Source organism: Protopterus annectens, chromosome 8.part0 (assembly GCF_019279795.1).
Source record: "Protopterus annectens isolate FY-2018-M chromosome 8.part0, PAN1.0, whole genome shotgun sequence".
NCBI lineage: Eukaryota > Metazoa > Chordata > Ceratodontiformes > Protopteridae > Protopterus > Protopterus annectens.
This window is the reverse complement of record NC_056741.1, coordinates 459,913,526-459,934,078: the sequence shown is the minus strand read 5'-3', so window position 1 is coordinate 459,934,078 and position 20,553 is coordinate 459,913,526. Positions and strand designations below refer to the sequence as shown.

General features: G+C 38.5%; 1 protein-coding gene across 1 annotated transcript in view; it reads right to left on the bottom strand.

Annotated features, from left to right (window-relative positions):
- The window catches only part of ITGA10 (integrin subunit alpha 10), an 837,220-nt gene that overhangs the window by 431,457 nt on the left and 385,210 nt on the right, over positions 1-20,553 (bottom strand). Inside the window, exons 8-9 of the mRNA XM_044079978.1 lie at positions 18,331-18,481; positions 7,102-7,267 (exon numbers count right to left, since the gene is read on the bottom strand). Of these exons, the coding sequence (XP_043935913.1) occupies positions 7,102-7,267; positions 18,331-18,481 (317 nt within the window). The remainder of the gene's footprint in view (positions 1-7,101; positions 7,268-18,330; positions 18,482-20,553) is intronic.

Here is a 20,553-nt window from a genome sequence, read left to right as displayed (position 1 = left end):
GTTGATCTCAATGCTATGTTGATAAGGACCAGGTCAAGAATATTTTGTCCTGTAGTGGACTCCCTGACAATTTGGTCCAGGGAATTTATATTTATAAAATCTAGGAATTGTTCTGTATAATTTACAGTTGCAGTATAGATGTCCCACTTTATCACTGGGTAGTTAAATTCTGTTATGATAATGGAATTTTTGTTGGAGTTTATCCAGTGTATTTAGAAACCTAACATGGTTCTCTGGGAGCCAAAGTGGGTCCTTAACATGCTATAATCTGACAGTTTGTCCTGTTTAATGTGATTATGACCTTACGTTTATTTTCAGTGTCTCTAGGGATCTGCCTAGAAATGTCGTGATCCTAATAAGTACAGACACTCAGCTGCAGTTACCTGTGGGCTGAAAGGCATGGTAGGTACAACACCCTGAAACAGAGATAGTACATTCTGTACTTTTAAACCAAGTTTCTGTAATAACACACACACACACACACACACACACACACACACACACACACACACACACACACACACACACACACACACACACACAAAGACATATGCACTGCAAATGCAGCACAGCCTCAAGATTAGGCCGTTTGTTATTTAGAGAGCCATCTTGATATTGTCTGTTGCTTGATTTATTTTAGTTTATTTGGGAGATCTATTAATTGGACTCTGCCGAGAAAAAAATATACAATGGGAGCAGCAAAGGCTCTAGCCAGTATGGGGAAGCCCTGGAATGAGTGGTGCAAGCCATCCTTGGCAATGCAAGACTGAAAGAATGAATGTTTAGTATCTTCTTCCATGCTCAGATGTACTGAATCTCCCAGAATGACATCAGCTATGGAGCCAACCATTCAAGGCAATCATCTTTTTCCTTATCCATAACGTTCATTATGGAGGTAAGTCATCCACCATTGTTGTCAAATGTAAGACAGCAACATTATGCTGCTATGTGCAGTGATACTTTTTAGAGAAGAATAAGACAGGTAACTGGCCTAGCCCTGTATCATAGAGGGGTGAAGCACTAACTGCAACTCAGGAAACCTGTGCTCATTTTGAGTGGCTGACACCAGCTCTCCTATTCTAGAGGGAGGGAGGGAGGTGGCTATGCCTACCACATTAATGACATCTGCTAGTGGGTTACTCGTGTAAGAACCAGGAAGGTGCGTGCTCTTCAGCAGTGAATACACCTCTGAGTCAGGGATTTAAGCATATTTGTAAGTAAGCATACTTCTCCTTGGTCATTGTGTAGTCTGCAAGCCACCCACTGGGGAGGGGTTAGGTTGAGGGTGGGGACTGCCATGGAACCAGCATCTAATCAGTGACTCCACACCCAACCAATGAGCTGATAAGGCTCATTGGACAGAAACAAATGGCTCTGTATGGCTTTTGCCTAGTTGAATACCTGGCTCTTGGACCTGGATGTGATGAATGAGCAGATGGGAGACAGGAATAAGAGGGACTGGCAAGTCCCACAGCAATGGACAGAAAATAGTTAAATTATAACCAAGTCATGAAATCTTAAGTTTAAAGTGTACAAATGAAACAGTCAGTCATCAAACACGGGAATATATGGAGTTACAGAAATTTATGGTCCGCCAAGAATATTGTGTGGACAAATTAGCTCAGCATTCAGAGGAACCTCACAGTCACAAGGATGAACTTTACCATTAGTCCTCAATAATCAATGATTCATGCAATAAAATCTGTCCACATTTAAGGAAGAAAGCAGATTCCTTCGAATCCTTTCCACATTGAGAATAATGAACATGTTGATTATCTTCCATTATATTAGGTAAATCTTGCATTGAATATGCCCTGGTCTCTTTAGAAAAACCTATCTTTATGATTTTGATTAACAATCCTAACTCTGATGTAGTCTGTTACTCTGTCCAGTGTGCTCACTAGAGTCAAGGTCAGTCACACTACATCAGAGAAAGAGACTGTGAGAGTAGCAGGATACGATACACATTTTGAATTTTGTACATACATGCATATAGATATATATATATATATATATATATATATATATATATATATATATATATATATACACACACACACACACACACACACACACACACACATATATATATATATATATATATATATATATATATATATATATATATATTTATAGGTAGGTACTAAGCTATCTGCCCGAAGGCATTTATAAGCCTAGCCAGAATGTGTTGGCTTTCGCCGCCCCCTTAGATTAATTCCCTGTGCCTCTGTCCAGCAGAGACATTGAAGTGACCCCATATATATATATATATATATATATATATATATATATATGTGTGTGTGTGTGTGTGTGTGTGTGTGTGTGTGTGTGTGTGTGTGTGTATATATTTATATATAATTTGTGACATTCCCTTATGGCATCAAGGAATCACATTTGATGGGTTTCCCAAAAGCCATATCCTCTTCTGATGATGGAAGTTTATATGTCTTTTCAATTTCTATATGTTTTGTTGAAAACAACTGCAAGCAACAAATGTCCCATTCTTGTAATCAATACAGTCAGGACCTTTCTTCACATTCTGGGGCTGTTACCACTTGCTGATATTGTGAGCTTTATCCTGTATCAAACAAGTGAGCAGTTGTTTCAAACTTTCTTTGAAAACCAACTTGTTTCTTTGGTTGCAAACACAAAATAGCATCAGCCTATTTACAAACATTCACATTTTCTCTTTTTTCATGATTCACTTTTTGGATGAAATCAGTCAGTTTAGCTTTGATCTAAGGAAACTATAGCAAAATAAATGTCAGAACTTTTATCAGCTTCTTTTTCATCACCCATCATCACGTTACTGCGGTCAGCTATGATATTCAGGATTCTAAACAATTAAGTGCATATTCCATGCATAGTCTAACCTGTCTTATAAAAAAAGAAAACTTCTTTGTGTAGCAAACAGGCTATTCAATATTATAGTTTTTGTCAATTCTCATGAATATGAACTGTAAAATATATAACAAAAATTTGACAGTCTTATTTACTGAAAGTTTTCTCTCTGATAAAGAGATTTTTACATCACTGACTGTGGTGGTTTTGGTAATGGTATTGCTGTGTGAGGGAGAGGAATCCATCTTAAATTACCACAATTTATGAATATGCATAGATTGAAGCAGAAGACACCTCTAAAGAGTTTTTCATAATTAATACACATAAAAGATTGTTCCTGTATAACAAATTGACTTTCAGAGTAGCCCCAGTAGTCTGTTACTCTGTCCAGTGTGCTCACTAGAGTCAAGGTCAGTCACACTACATCAGAGAAAGAGACTGTGAGAGTAGCAGGATACGATACACATTTTGAATTTTGTACATACATGCATATATATATATATATATATATATATATATATATATATATATATATATATATATATACAAACAGCTATATGGCAGCAGACAATGGAGCAAGTGCTCAAAGAAACTGCTAAATCACAATGGTATGAACATGTTATCTTGTTGGTTTGGGAGAATAACAAAGAAAACCTAAAGGACTTATAAAAGGCCTTTGACAGACTATAGGATAATGGGCATAGAGAAAAGAGAAACATGAATTTTTCAAATATAATACTACATATTGTGTATATCCATCCATCCATCCTCAACCCCTTTTTCCCATTTTACATATGGGGTTGGGGTGTCACTTCAACAGTGACAATTATCTCGAGCCAAGGTTTACATGGCTGGATGGCTAGCCCTGCCATGGACATATTGTGTATATAACAGACAAAAATGGATCATATGCAAATTACAAGATAGGGTAGAAGTTGTGCTATAGATGTCTAAGCCTAAGAACTTGTAACATTCTTGGTCATATCAGGGACTTTTGATTTATTATCATAAAGTATTACATAACCTTTCAGAAGTATAATCTGCTTTGCATATATTTCATCAGACAAGAACTGAATTGGAACTAGATGTCAGACTGCAAACCCACCTTCATTAATTTGAAGGAATATGAGGCTATATGTGTTATTTTTTCTTCCACATCTGGGACTGTACTACTACTACTACTATACAACCTCTGGATTAGTACAGAGAGACACCCAAAGCATTTTCTTCAAGCCTGTTGTTTAAAGCTGAACATGAATATACCCAAGGAGACAGGAAATCTCATAGTCAGGTCTGGGGTATACAGAAATATAAACAACACTTAAATGAAGAAGGTTTATGTTGATTATGGATCACAAATAATTAGTAAGTATTAACTATCCTTAAGACTACAAAATGGAAGTTAAGGCTAACCACAGGCAGGTTGCAGTGATGGGGCCTCTCTCCAGTGTGACATGAGACTGTGTATAAGGATATAAGACAACACAGCAATGTGTGAGGACTGTCACTGCTGCCATATGAATGGCCTCAGGAAACCTTATCGATGGACTCAGTAGATGTACAATGTCAATTATTGGGTAGTTATCAATGACAAATGCTATTTTAATAAGAGAAGCCTATAATGAGCTTGAATTGTCACAAATGTATGAATTTATCACAAAGAACAGTCTAGTATTGGTAATCGGATTCATCATTTGTGCCGAGTCGGCCAATTAGCTGTTTTGAGTCATTTTACTATGTTGTTCCAGAATAGTAATTCCAGCAAAGCTACATGTCACACTGCTAACTATGATACATTTGGGCCCATGGGAATGACAGAGATGAAGTTCTATGCCCAGAATTGTTTTTCTTATTCTTAACAATGCCACACAAATTGAAGACAGCAGAAAGCCATAGTGGATATCAAATGGCTTAGCAGTGTTAAGTTTTCTATACTGCCTTAACCAAAGCACTCTCCAAATATAGATACAGAAAACAAAAGGCAAAAATAGTTGAAGTGAAAAAAACATACAAACAAAATACTTGACTCTGAAATGACTGTTTAAAACTAAGATGAAATGTTTAACTGATATGTTAAACTCAGTGCTAACCTTTATGGTAATCGTACACAAAACTGATATAAAAAATTAAATAAAATACATTCTTGAAATATAAAACAAAGAATAAAAATTCTAGAATTACAAAACAGCTCTTAAAGCATCTTAAATCTATATAGTAAGAAAAATGTATTAAATTTAAAGGATTCAGTGATGTTAGACAAAAAAAGAACTCTGCAACTTTAACTGGAACCAAATGATAGTACAAACATGTAACCACATATAATCATTAGCTGATGAAATAAAAATAAATATATACATAAATAAAACCACAAACCACTATCAGTACTGCTGCATCAATGAGAACAGTTGTCAATACCACAGCAGTACATCTGTATAATGAGAAGCTTTTGAGAGATTCGTTCTTCATAGATAAAGTGGTTGTACATTTAAAAGGGTCAGAAGTAATATGCATTGATTTGGTAATGACAGAAAAGGTAATATCAGAGTTAAGAGCAAAAATATTTCTAAGAAATGGTGTGTCTGAACAAACCTTCAGTGGAAATTGTCCACAATTCAAAGTACATGAACTCAGAACATTTGTCAAACATGGTTCATGACATGTACACTGACAACTGTCTTCTGAAATTACAAGGACAGCAACTGCAATAGTGGACGTACAAGTGCAAATATTTTTATTTTATTTTATTTTTACATTTGTTAACTGGGGGTGTCTGGCTGAGCCGAAAAGGCCCTTTTTCAGCAGAGGCCCAGGGAGAAAAGCTCCACAAAGAAAAATTACAGACACATTTAGTTATTTGGACATGATCAGTATACACACAAATTACAAGAGACATGTTTTTACAGTGGTATGCTGCACATAAACAGTTACAGTGGAGAGAACAAACAAAAAAATATTAATTTAAAAAATAAAGGTAATTAATAGATTTGTGGTGTACAGCTGAAATTTGGAACATAGGTAGAATACATACATAGTACACAGGTACAGTACATACATTGTAGATTAGCCAGTGTTTGTGAGTAAGATTGAAAACTATTATCAAGTGCTCTAGATTTAGTATGTATATGTTATCCGCTTTCACTAGCCTGGGGAGCAATCATGGCACTGCCAACTTTGCTTGAGATGTTGCCTGATGAGGTCTTTAAATATGGAGGAATATCTATTATATCTGAGGATGATGTAACTTGGAGGATTCCCAAAATTGACATGAAGTAGTCTCAGAATTAGGGATTGTGGGGCACAGACCCTTGTGCTGGACAATACAAAGGGTGAAGCTTCCCCGGAAAAAAATGCTTTACTGGTATAACAATTACTTGTGGATTTCAATGTTTTAACTGCAATTTCTTTTTCAGTCATTTGAGACTCATGATTTCAGTTTTTACACTTGTGATACAGACCCCTGCTAATTACCAACAACAAATGAAATGGACGCCAAGAATTGTAGAAAGACTTGGGAAAGCTGCCCTCTACAGCAGGCCTCAGCAATACATATTACATGGTTTCTTATCTGCTTATCATAATGCAGCTTCCAGTGCAACAACAGCAGAAAACTTTGTTCCAGCTGGGATGTAATAAAACCAGGTGTGCAGAAACATCTGTGCAAAACACACTGTGTGTTTATAAATTGCAGCAATTAAGTTTACCATATGTCAGCAAGTGTTTACTAGAAAGTATAAAACTGGAGAAACATTTCAGGGAGTGAGCATCAAAGATGGGTTACCTGTAAAAGACAAGTACATTGTTAAAAAATGGTTAGTGAATGCATTGCTTATTGATAGTTATGAATACAAAAGAGGCAGTCATTGAAAATCCAGTTTTCTAAGTGTTTCTGATATTCTCTATAGCTGAAGGACACATTATTTTACTTGTTTTTTGAGGGGAAGGGTTCCCTGGTGCTGCAGCTTGACAATCAGGTGCTACACAGCTCTCCAGTTTCTGCTTCTTTCACTTCCAGCACTACCCTCCAGTGGGGCGTCCTTGGCATGGAGGCAAGGGTTAAGTAGGTTGGCCTGATACTATACCCTGGATGAAGCTGCGCTGGTAAAGTAGGACGAGGAAGTGAAGTGCAGGTTGTAGAAGACAGAAAGGAGCCATATAACCTGCATCATCATATCTGCTAATTGTCTCAGGGCTTTTTATGCTTTTAAGCCGCGTCATCACAACTAACATAACTTGCAAGAGGAAGAAGCAAACTGTTACTACCTTCCAGACTGAAAATTCGGTCCCCCAAGGCATCCACGATGTCATTGAGTGCAGCTTCATCTGTGACATTGAAGAAGTATTTCTCATCAGGGTCACTTGCGATGTATTTAATTTCATTAATGAAAGCATCATAATTCTGCTGCCGTCGGATGTAATGACCAAGGACCTATCCCAAAAAGAGATAATATGAAAGTTTGCTTAGGAAATACACTGGTTAAACAATGCTTTCAGAAACTGCATACAAGTGAAAATGTTCAATTTTCCAGCTCTAGAAACATGAATATCACTTGGCTCTCTTAGTAAACCAGTCCATCTTTTTCAAGCAAGCATTTTTAGTTACTTTTGATACCAAACCAGAATCGATCACATCACCCACTGAATATTATGAGGAAATAATACTTAAGGAAGGCCAATATAACTGTGTATCATCTTTAATCGTTGATGTAACTCACATGCATATGACAATAATTTAAGCCAACATGTTACAAACTATGTGCAGAAAACGACTAAACATAAACTGGGATTTAGCTACATAAATTGCCTGCCACAGGTAGGTGCATTGTACATGAGGACAGAAAAATGGTTCAGAGAAATCTTTAGCCACAACACAGAAAAACCCATTATCCAGTAATTTTCATCTCTCTGAATTGGTCATAATTATCACCAGTGCTAAAAAGCTATTTTTGGTGGTAATTATCACTGGCATATGCATCTCATTGGCACACACATGCACAGAGAGAGAGACACACACACACACACACACACACACACACACACACACACACACACACACACACACACACACACACACACCTTCATTCACATCCCCACTCACAGACATTCCCCACACTCGAACAAACTCATTCAACAGACTCATACACACACACACACACACACACACACACACACACACACACACACACACACACACACACACACACACACACACACATCTATACCTTCCATCACATAACTAACACCCCTATTGCGACCACTCAAGCAGACCTAAAAACACACACACACACACACACACACACACACACACACACACACACACACACACACACACACACACACACACACACACACGCAGGCAAATGCATACACACAAAATCATCTCAGTCCATTCATATCCCTACAGATACACTCGCAACTCCCCACCACTATCTCTCTGCTGAACTTTACTAAACTTACTTGCAATGTGGTGACTCCCATTGACTTGAATGAATAACTACTGTTTTTTGGATGTGTTAATTAACATGGTCATCCATGCTAATTTATGCAGACGAGTGATTCTCTGAAGTGCTTGCCAGCATTAATCACTTACCATGGACATTTCCAGGGGAGACATAGCACATGGCTAATTAGCATTAACTGCTCCCCCAGATTTCCTCATTATCCTGGCAAGTAGGACCACCCACTTCCAATGTGATTTTTCCACTCACAGAAAATCACTGTGATAGGCCAATCTCTAAACCAGAAAGGGTTACCACAAAGGCTTATATCTCAAGGTAGGGTTTTCTGCTCATCGCAACTCTTTTTGAATTCCACAAATAGTGTTTTTAAATGCAGTAAAAATAATTTTGGAGGTTAGTAATGCTAACTAATAATGATAGAATGAATAGTTCTAAATGGAGTGGAGTACCACAGGGTTCAGTCCTGGGTCCTCTCCTGTTTGGTATCTACTTCTCTGAAGTGCAGGCCAACACAGAAGGTCTTTGGCTAACAAAGTTTGCAGATGACTGCAAACTAGGAGACATAATCGAAACTCCTAACGATGTGGACAAACTACAAAAGGATCTCAATGAGACAGATACCTGGTGTCAAAGCCATGGCCTGAAGCTCAATGCCAAAAAGTGTATTGTCATCCCCTTTGGTAAAAACTCTGTACCCATGAACTACCACATAGCTGGTAGTCTACTTAATGCCAAAAATGTGATAACAGACCCTGGGACACAGGTGGACAGTAGTCTCTCCTTTGATAATCACATCGCCAAAGTGGCCAGGAAATCCTTCTACGTGGCTCATCTCATCACAAAAGGATTCTCATCCAGAAAAATAGAGGTCATTGTTCCCCTCTACTCATCACTCATTAGACCCATTAGAGAGTACAACGCCCCTTTTGGTATGTACCTCACAAGACATCTACAACAACTGGAAAGACCACAGAAATACCTCACAAAGAGGATTACTGGCCTCAAACATATGCCCTATGCAGACCATCTCAAAAAACTACAGCTTTACTCCATCGCCTACTCAGGGTGATCTCTGCCTAGCATACAAATGTGTCAGGCCCAGAGCTGTTGGACATGCTCCACTTAAAGAAATCCCAATCCCTCCGATAGGGACCTGAACCTTGTCACCACAGTACAAAGAACATGCTGGAGGGATAGAGTCCTGTCCCAGAGACTTCCATGCTCTGGAGCAGACTACCTAGCTATGTCAAACAAGGGTCTTCATTAGCACTCTTCAAGAAAAAAATCTTAATGATTGGGTGGGAAATGGGAAATTCACCCCGGGGATCACTTCTGTGGTTCTGCTCAACAGGGGCACAGGAAAATAATTTTCTTGGGTGGCGAGGGCCAGGGTGCTTTTTTGGCTGGGCTTGTGTGGGCCCTGGGGCTGATGGCCTAGTACCTACCTATGAACCTATAAATACAAATACTAGAATGGATTTTTTTCTGTAATGTATTTATATTTCCTATCCTTTGCCACTGTAGGAAAAATTTCAGTTTTGTACCTTGTCTGGACGTAGTCATCCACAGTACCACTGACTTTTTCCTTTACAGTGTTTACACTATGAAAATCTTCCTTAGTTTCCAAGGAATGTAGCCCTTAGATGTTTTGTAGGTATCTGGAGGTGCTGTGATGATATAGCCTAGATCAGACTTCATGGAAGAATGAGCTTGGAATGGTTCAAATGATAGTCCTGACAGAAGGATTTCTGCTTTCTCACCCACCTGGTAGACAGATGTAATGTTGGTTCCCTTCCAGATTTAGTTTGATACCACCTCATGTCACATGTATAGAAGACCTTCACTTTTATTTCCAGGAAAAATAAGCTGCCCCAAGAATTCATTTCTTCATCCATTTGCTAAGATGGGTTTTTCAACAACAGTCTTTAATTCATGTGTTTATATATTTATGTATGAATGTACGTAAGTATGGATTTATTTATTTTTTTGCATTTATATATTTGGTAGGTGAAATGGAGCACTATGATACCTTTTCAGTCACGATTTAGGTACAGAAATGAACAAAATAAACTACAAACATATTGCGTTAATGTACATAAAGTCATAACGCCTGACAGCTTTGGGCTACTGTCTCATAAACTGCTAGCTGGTTGGTGCCCTATTAGCCAGCTTGGGTTACCCAGGATATCTGTGTTGAGCAAAAGGTGTGCATAAAAACAAATTAATCTGCTGCAGCTGAATTTAGGAATGATATATTGGATATATGCTCACTATCGGGACACAGCTTGTAAATGGATGACATGATGGTAAGGAGTAGCCTGGTCATTCTGTGTATCCATGAGACAAGATGTAAGAGCAGTGCAGCAAAGTCTGTTATCCTGTGATCCAGAGTCTATTGTTTCAGACAGGGCAGACTAGAAATTGTGTGGGGATTGTGCTGAAAAAAAGTCTTCTGCAGGCAGTGATGCCATCTAAATACAATGACGGACTCATGGCAATCAGGCACCAGTGTAAATAAAAAAAATTAGGAGACATATACAGAGCAGTCTTCATGATCTTAGCCTGTGCTGCACAGCAGAGGCTGTGATGATGATGAAAAACTGGCATCTAGGCAGCAGTTGTAGGATCTTCTTGATAAAAAAGGGGGAAATTAGTTGGTTTTGATAATGGAGAATGCTCATACTGGAACATAGAGAACAGGATATCAGGACTGATTGGGTACACATAGTTGGGGCAACAGTAATAATGAAGGACAAGCCATTCTAGACTTCTATGAGGAAATAACATAATGATAGCCAACACATGGTTTAAGAACAGAGACCATTACAAGATTGCATGCAAGCGTGGTGAGAATGCAACTCAGGTAGATTTTTTCCTAGAAAGGAAGGAGCACTGAGGTGAAATCAGAGAGTGCAAAGAAATCCCCAGTGAAGCAGTCAATCCCCCAGGACAAACCACTGGTGGCCTCAATCATACACAAGCAATGGACAGAGAAGGCTCTAATGCTTAATGATACTAGGCCAAAAACCTGGAATTTGACTAGAATGATAGATCAGGATTTCAAGGAAATACTCAAGGCTCTGGTACCAAAGGAATAAAATGAAATAGGAAGAAATGAAGAAAAAAAAGCAGATTCTCAAAATATCATGAACGAAGACAATAGAAAAGATATGAAGCTGAGTCAGATTTTGAAATATGGTACCTAACGAAAGTTGTTGGTGGAATGCAGAAACACAGGGAGTTAAGAAGTGGGAGATAGAAAAAATGGACAAAGGTAAGAGGAAATACTGACTGGCTAACAAAGAGACTTGGAGAGCAGTTACAATGACAGTTACAATGACAAAGAACAAGGCATCAGGAAAAAACTCTCCCGTCTTCTGGAAAGTGACTCACAGATGGCTCAGAGAAATTCTATCAGGTTACAAGTCATTAACATAAAGATAAAGAAGATAGTTGGCAGATATCATTCATAAGGGATGCCAGGACTCCAGTGGACATAAAAGCAGATGGAAGGAATGCTTCAAGAATCTTCTTAATGAAGATAATCCCTCAAAAGTGGTACTGCCATATACACAATCTACAATGAAAAAGGAAATAGAACCCGCCCAGGAAGATTTATGAAGTACGTTAAAGAACGTAAAGTCAGGGGAAACAATAGCCACAGATGAAATCGCAACAGATTTCATCAAGGTGTTTTATGTGTTAGGCCGAAAAGGCTGTTGAGGATACTCATCACAGTACTGAGAGAGAAGTGTATCCCAGATGACTTCAGAATAAGCATTCTAGTGGCAATGTGTAAAAAGAAAGGGGTTATTTTCAGCTATGGGTAGTAGAGAGGTTTGAAGCTCCTGTCCTACTGCAAGAAAGTGCTGGTGAAATTGACTAATGATTATGGAGAACACCAGAAAGCAATATAGGAGATAAGCAGTTGGGATTCAGACCAGGATTCAGTACACGTGACTCGATGTTTGTAGTGAGACGGATAGCTGAGAAGAAGCTGTGGATGAGGAAAGCATGTGATAAGCTCCCACGAAAGCTGATTTGGATAGTCCTGCAGGAGGTTGAAGTCCTAGAAACACTGGTAGAATTGCTGCAGGCTATATACAGGGACCTAATGACAGAAGTAGGAGCAAGCAGTGTTTGGCTTTACAGAGGCATTCTCAGTTGTAGTGAGTGTGCATTGGTGTTCATCCCTGAGCCCACTCTTGTTCAAATTATTGATGGACCTCATCAGTAAACAGGTCAGAAAGGGCAAATTTCCAAAGCTGCTGTATGCAGATAATGTGACAGTGCAAGCACACACTGAACAGGAACTTCAACAAATAAAAGGGGAGTGAAATGTAAAACTGAAGGCAGATGGGACAAAAGTGAATGTGAATGCAGACAAGACAACAGTCATGGCAGCAAATGGGGGAAATCACAGGAAGCCGAAAATTTAAATAGAAGGGAAACAGTGGAACAGATTAACAGCTTCAAGTATTGGGAGGGAGGTTAAGAGAAGGGAAATTTGAATCAGGAGGTAGAATCAAGGGTGCTGCAGGCAAGTGGAACAAAGTGTCATGGGCAGTACGTGACAGAAGAACGCCAATTAAGCTGAAAAGTAAGGTGTACAAAACAGTGATTAGGCCAGTCCTATTGTGTAGCACAGACACTTGGGCAGTGAAGGCAGAGGAGCTGAGGGAGACTGAGGCGATGTAGATGATGTGCATGAAATGGGTAGTAAGATACACAGTGTGGGACAGATGGAGGAATGAGGACATCAGAGCAGAAGCCAAAGTATTCCCAGTTCCATAGAAGGTGAAGTAGAACAGATTATACTGGCTCAGTCACATGTGTTGAAAGCAGAAGACAACATTGTACATCACCTGTTGGTGAGAGGAAGAAGGCAAAAGGAAATGAGCATCTCTAGCCAAGAGATGGATGGACAATGTGAGAAAAGATCTGCAATCAGCAGACATGACAGTAAAAGAAGGAAGGAATTTGGCTCTGAACTGAGAGATGTGGTGACAAGATACCTTGACTCCCATATAACCATCGGAAAAATGGGGTGATGATCATAGTGCAATTATATATAAGGAGCAGTAAAAAGATTTGGCACAACTATATAGAATGAAAACTTAATACTACTCAAGACAATATATGTTCTAATGAATGCAGTCCTGAGGGTATAAACAAAGCATTTGAAATATTTATGGTACTCTATTCTGTCACTGCAGCAGGAGGCCACCTTATGACTCTTTGAGAATGTTTATTAGATTTTTGACATAAGAATTCCATCTTGGGACATATGTGGAAACAAACACTGACAGCCTGATGTTATTATGCTTATAATATTCAAAAGAAGAGAAGGTTATTTCTGAAGGTCAGCTGTTTTTTTTTCATTAGGGTACATAAATAGGAAATGGAGTGAATGTGTGAAGAGACACAACAGTTTGATTCCTATTGATAACGAGGTACAGTATGCCTTGCTATGGAAATAATAGAAGACTTGATAGAGGTCTTGTGCCATATAGGTTCATAGATTCATAGGGATTACTGGACTAACAGCTGTAGGAAGCCATTTTAAGCCTAGCCATGCTTTCTCATATGTAAATGACAGGATAAATTATCCAGGGGCAAACAGTTGGGTTTAGTGGCCAAGCATTTGCAAGCTGCCCCTAGGCATAGGCATCAGTCCATGGGGAAATTTCTGATTTCCCATCCATTGGTTCAGGGTGTATTTGAATAAGGTCAGGGATAAACTTTGTCTCACATGGATGAGAAGCCTGTTCTAGAATAGGGGTAGTCTGTGAGACACATACCTGTCCTTCCAACATGTTCTGTTTATGTTATAAATGAGGTTTAGGTCCTTTGACTGGGTGTTTTTAAAGCTGTTAAGACTTGTGCATGTGCAGCATGTCCTTAGTACTGGGTCAAATCTATGCTTTGCACATCCGGCATTGATCACCTCTCAGTAGTCTGTAGGAGACTGAGTATAAAGGTAAGGCTTGCATTGATCGCCTCTCAGTAGTATGTAGGAGACTGAGTATAAAGGTAAGGCTTGCATTGATCACCTCTCAGTAGTCTGTAGGAGACTGAGTATAAAGGTAAGGCTTGCATTGATCGCCTCTCAGTAGTATGTAGGAGACTGAGTGTAAAGGTAAGGCTTGCATTGATCGCCTCTCAGTAGTCTGTAGGAGACTGAGTATAAAGGTAAGGCTTGCATTGATCGCCTCTCAGTAGTCTGTAGGAGACTGAGTATAAAGGTAAGGCTTGCATTGATCACCTCTCAGTAGTCTGTAGGAGACTGAGTATAAAGGTAAGGCTTGCATTGATCGCCTCTCAGTAGTATGTAGGAGACTGAGTGTAAAGGTAAGGCTTGCATTGATCACCTCTCAGTAGTCTGTAGGAGACTGAGTGTAAAGGTAAGGCTTGCATTGATCGCCTCTCAGTAGTCTGTAGGAGACTGAGTGTAAAGGTAAGGCTTGCATTGATCGCCTCTCAGTAGTCTGTAGGAGACTGAGTATAAAGGTAAGGCTTGCATTGATCGCCTCTCAGTAGTATGTAGGAGACTGAGTGTAAAGGTAAGGCTTGCATTGATCGCCTCTCAGTAGTCTGTAGGAGACTGAGTATAAAGGTAAGGCTTGCATTGATCGCCTCTCAGTAGTATGTAGGAGACTGAGTGTAAAGGTAAGGCTTGCATTGATCACCTCTCAGTAGTCTGTAGGAGACTGAGTATAAAGGTAAGGCTTGCATTGATCACCTCTCAGTAGTCTGTAGGAGACTGAGTATAAAGGTAAGGCTTTGAGGCAGTCTGCATATTCCATCAGGTTTACTCCTTGTATTATTTTTGTGAGCAACTTCTGGGAACATTCCAATTGTTGCATATGCCTGGTCAGGTAAACACCAATGGGAGCACTGTGCTCCATGATTGGCCGAATGAGGGTTGAGAAAAGTGAGATAATAACATCTTTGGATGCAATACCCTTGCATATATGTTGTACAATATAGAATGATTTCCTTAAGAAAAGTAGACACGTGGTCAATGACCAAGTCATCCTCTACATATGCTCCAAAGTCCCTAACCAGTGGGTCTCCTCTAAGGAGTGTATTGTCTATGTGATAATTCCTAGGGGCACTTGTCTTTCCAAAGGATACTACTGCACTTATTGTGGTATTCAGTTCTGACCATGGCTTTGTCACAAATTATTAGTTTACAACAAGCCCTCTTGGAGGTATTAATGTCCTTACATGATGCTATGACTGTGCCAAGCTTGCAGTTGCCCTAAGACTTTCTTAACCAGAGGCCTTTGATGTTAGCTTTGACTTATGAAAAGGAGATGTCAAAAAGGATAGAGGGTACCTGCCCTGCTATTGCTGTGGACTCCTTGTGAAGGCTGTGAGATTACTAAAGGAGAACTTGAGTCAGCCATTTACAAGGGTTCCCAAGCAGTGCTTGACACTACAGCTGGGGCGACACATGTCAAAGCATGCATACATCAAAATGTGTCCAATATTGCAGTTTTCTGCTTTGGAAGGAGTATATAGCAGGGCACCTGTAACACCAAAGGCATGGTATATATTGGTATGTGCTCAGGTTGCCCAGGATTTTATGTGAGCATGACTGCAAGAGCGTTAGGTAAAAGAATAAAACAGCATATATGTGCTATTAAAACTAAAGATGGAAACAACACATTATATAGGCACTCTATTAGATGCAAAACCTACAAAAAAAAATTTATTTGCAGTCTTGGAATTACTTGATGAGGATATGAAAGGGGGAAATTTTAAGAATCAAGTTGAAAGAAAACAGACTGACTGGCAGATTAGATTACATGCAGACTATCCACCAGGTCTAAATTACACTATAAATATAAAGTGTTTTTGGCAGATAAGAAACTGACTATGTAAGCAAGGGTTATGGTTCCCTTTGACTTCAACTCAATTGTTTTAATTGTTTAACAAGTACTGTGTTTTATTGTTTAATAGTGTCTGTTAAAGGATTGGTTGTTACACATTTTAAACTTGCATAAAGAGTTTGGAAATGTGTGAGTTGTTATTTCTGATGAAGTCTTTTGATGAAAGCACCTATTAAATATTAACTATGCTAAGAAGTGTTCCAGTGGTGTTCTTCCAGTGCATACAGTGTGTTTTTTTTTTTGGTTATTTGGTTACTCAGTACATTTGTTCCTCAGGAATTCTTCATTTATTGCATTTTATATAGCAGGGCAGCTGTGAGAGCAGCAAATGGGATGCGAGGGAAAACTCCTGATGGCTGCCTGAATGAAAGGTCTGATGTTACAAGATGAGAAATAGAAATGCTTGGCAGGGCAAAGTGGAAGAAGACACTGAAAAAACAGTGAAAAGGTGGGGTTAAAGTAACATCAGTTGAATAGTCAGAAATAAAATGCATAAGGTTTGCACCTTTGGGATGCACCAGATAGACTTGTGAAGAGAGAAGAGACAAGCAGAAAAAATGTACCCAAATGCACAAAAATGATAAAGAAAAGAACAATAATTAGTAAAATACCCTTTCAGGAGACCTGCTTGCTGTTCTTGTAATTTAATCCAGAGTCCAAAACAGTGAAGAAGACAAAACGATGCATTGTCTCACATGCTAAACTAGGCTATTTGATATAGCAATAATAGTACAATGTAAGCATATAAGAAAAGTATGTAAATCAGAAACTTTGGAGAAAAAAACAGTGAATAACAGAACTGGGCAACATGTAAGTAAAAGGAAGTAATGTGCATAACGGATTATGAAAAAAAAATTATAAAAGTTTGCTTACAACTTTACTGCTAGCAGAAATCCGAAGTTGTAATGCAGAAAGACTCCACTGACAATTGTCTGAAGAGCTAAATAAATAAAACTTGAACACAGCACATTGTGGTCCCAACTGGTGACAGGTGGGCAATAAGAAAAATGGCAAAATAAGATTGTATTGCCATTTCAAAGTGAATTGTATGAAGAATTGTCTTGGGATAAACAAATAAGAATGTAATTTTCATTATGCCATTTGAGGGTGGAACAAATTGCAAAATAGCACTAACCACCTAATGCTTTAGTACGCGGAGAAGATCAATACAGGATTGAAAATATGTATTATTCTCAGTTTCTATGACACTGATTACATATAATCCACAACAGTGTCCTAGAATTTTCATTTAAGAAAACAATGCATCAATGAAGCAGTCATGTATATTTTGTAGTAAAAAAGTTCCGATTTGAAAACAGAGATGTAGATTTTAGTTTACCTCTATCCACTGTTTATTTCATGCCCCATCCTTCCTTCCTTCCTTCCTGCAATCAGAGTCCTCACAGGACTAGCTGCATTGTATGGCCATAACAGAAGAAATCCCCTTACTTTGAGCTATGATGACCTCATAATCGTTTAGTTTTTAGTAGGTGGTTGCATGGTATACATCCCCAGTCTGGGAGGTGTGTGAGGGCTTTGTACCCCATGAAAACTCTGAGCTTTTGTGACTTGTGCCAATGCCATTTTGAAAACTTTTATTACTGAATTGGTATACCACAATGCTTCTCAAGTTAAGTGACCTAATTCAAAGTTACCATGCCATCATTCCTTCACTGATTATGATGCATATGTGTGATCTGCCATCTTAGTATATGTTTCAATGAAATTCTTTCAGTAAACGTAAAGGTAATTTTAAGTCCATATATAACAAGCTCTATACCATGTCATAATTTTCTACAAGGCGATATTTTAAATTAATTTTTTCAGGCTCTGTAGAGGTTATACATCATTTATTGTTTTCACATACTGTAAGAATTTCCATAATGCATCATCCACACTTTTATAGAAGGGACTTGTAAAGAACTGACATGATATCCAGATTTTAACTTCAAACAAGGTTGTATAAAGTCTGTAGTACTTGTTGGACACTTGCAGCAAAATGGTAATTCAAAACAAATGTTGCTAAAATGGAGATAGCCATTCAAATATTTTCTTTATGACTGCCTTCTGACACCACACACACTATCCTTTAGAACATACATGCCTCCCCAACAACTGAAGTACCCTTCACTTACTGCAATAGCATAACGAGTGATATTCCGTTTTTCACATTCAGCCAATGCCTCGGGCAGCTGCTCACCATCGTGTGACTCTCCATCTGTGACTACTATCAACAGTCTGGTGGCTCCGTCTCTGGCACCTCGCTCAGGGGTAAATGCCTCTGTGCTGTATCAGGTAATAGAATCAAAGGAAGTTGTAATGAAATAAGCCCTGAAGCAGGGAAAACACTTCACTGAATCTAGTTTCTTTATATTTCATACAAATATAATCGTATATGGCTGTCATACAAACATGACAGCAACAGATAATAACAAATGTAAGCAACAGATAATACCATAACTAGGATTTGATGAACCCAAATTGCTCAGAATGCTGTTCAGCTGCTATACTTGAAATATCACAAACTGTAACAGTTCATTTCACTTTCACCACATCAACAACATTCTGCCACAGTACAAACACACATACTATGTTAAAGTTGGGAAGGGGGTGATTACAAAAATTTCAATAAGTGAGCTATTCCATAGACATGGGAAACAATACTCTTGCACTATTCTCAGCTGTATCTACGTCTTGAGTTTTTTAAGGATGAGAAATAAATTTCAGTGAGATGTACCTGTGAGGATTACACATAATATATGTTGGGCTATGTCTGAACTTGTTTAGAAGACAAGGGGGCAAAACTGTTGGGAGTGATGTTTCTCTGTGAGTAAATCACAGTAACATGAGCATCTAAGGGCTTTTAGGCAGGTTTGCTTGGATGCTAATGAGCTAAGCTACACTGTTAGTGTGGCTTCACAGACCACTGCTGTTCCATGCACAACCTAAGTGCTCACTGCACAACCAGGTACTCAGGAATTATCTGAAGCTGTTTTCTTAATAGTAAAAGTTGTATTCTACGAGCCTGTGTCTATACAGGGCACCATTATACTATGAGCAGTGCAACAACTTTATAGATGTGTGGAAAGTCACTAAACAAGCAAACTATCCCAATGGCCTATCACAAACAAAACACTTGAGGTTTCTACAGTGATTCCTATCTTCAATCTCCAAAGGCTACCCTCTACTGTCACTAGAGTGCAGATCTAAATCTTCTGCATGTACAAATACTGTAAGAAACAGCCCAAAGAGCAAAAAGACAGTGATCACAACAATAAAAAAAAGATAAGCAGGCTTAGAATTTACAAACAGAAGTGTAGAACCCAACAGTTAATACAGTGATATTCAGTAGTACTTGAAATTGTAAAGAAGAAAAGAAACTTAAACATAATGCAGAAATATAACAGCAGCAGTTAAAAATAACAAGAAGTGTAAAGCAGAAACACAGAGTACTTATCCTGCCGGGATGAATTTGGATTGAAGCATATACACTCAAATCAAAATAGCATGGTTGCCAAGCATTTGTAAGCTCTGTATAACTGAGCCAAGTGACACTCAAATGCAAAGACTTTATAAACACACAGAAAATCACTAATCAAGCAAACTCACCTACTGGCCAATCACAAACAACACATTCTGTGGTTTCTACAGTTATTTCCATCTCAGTAGAAACCAGGCTACTTTCTACTTCTACTATGGTACAGACCTAAATTTTTGTAATGTAATAACACTGTAGAGAGAGCCCAAAGTACACAAACATAACAATCAACACAGTAAAAAAGATCAGTAAGCTTAGAATTTACAATCAGAAGTGCAGAACCAAGCAGTTAATACAGTGATACTGCATGAAGAAGCTATTCAATAAATGTATGTTATATAGTGGGTTTGTTAGCAATCTGGTCCAGTGACTTTTTGGTGAAATCTAAGAACGTCTGGGCATATTCTAAATTTAAGTATAGGTGCTCCCATTTATTGAGATAGTTAAAGTCTCCTATAGCTATGGAGTTCTTGTTTATGGGGAGTTTATCAAATGTTTAGCAACCTTACATCATTTACAGGGCTTTTACATGGTGTCCTGTAACATGCAATAAGCTGATCATTGTTCCTGTTTAGTGTGATATAGACTCCAGTGACCTATCACAAACAAAACACTCTAAGGTTTCTACAGTGATTCCAATCTACAAAGTGGCCAGGCAACCCTCTACTGTCACTAGATTGTCTATGAATCTGCCTGGAGTTAATATGGTCCTTAACATATATGAAAATGCCACAACAGTTACCACTGACTCAGAAGGTATGGTAGATGCAAAATGCTGGTATGAGAGAGTGTTTTCTATATAGCTAAACCAAGTTTCGGT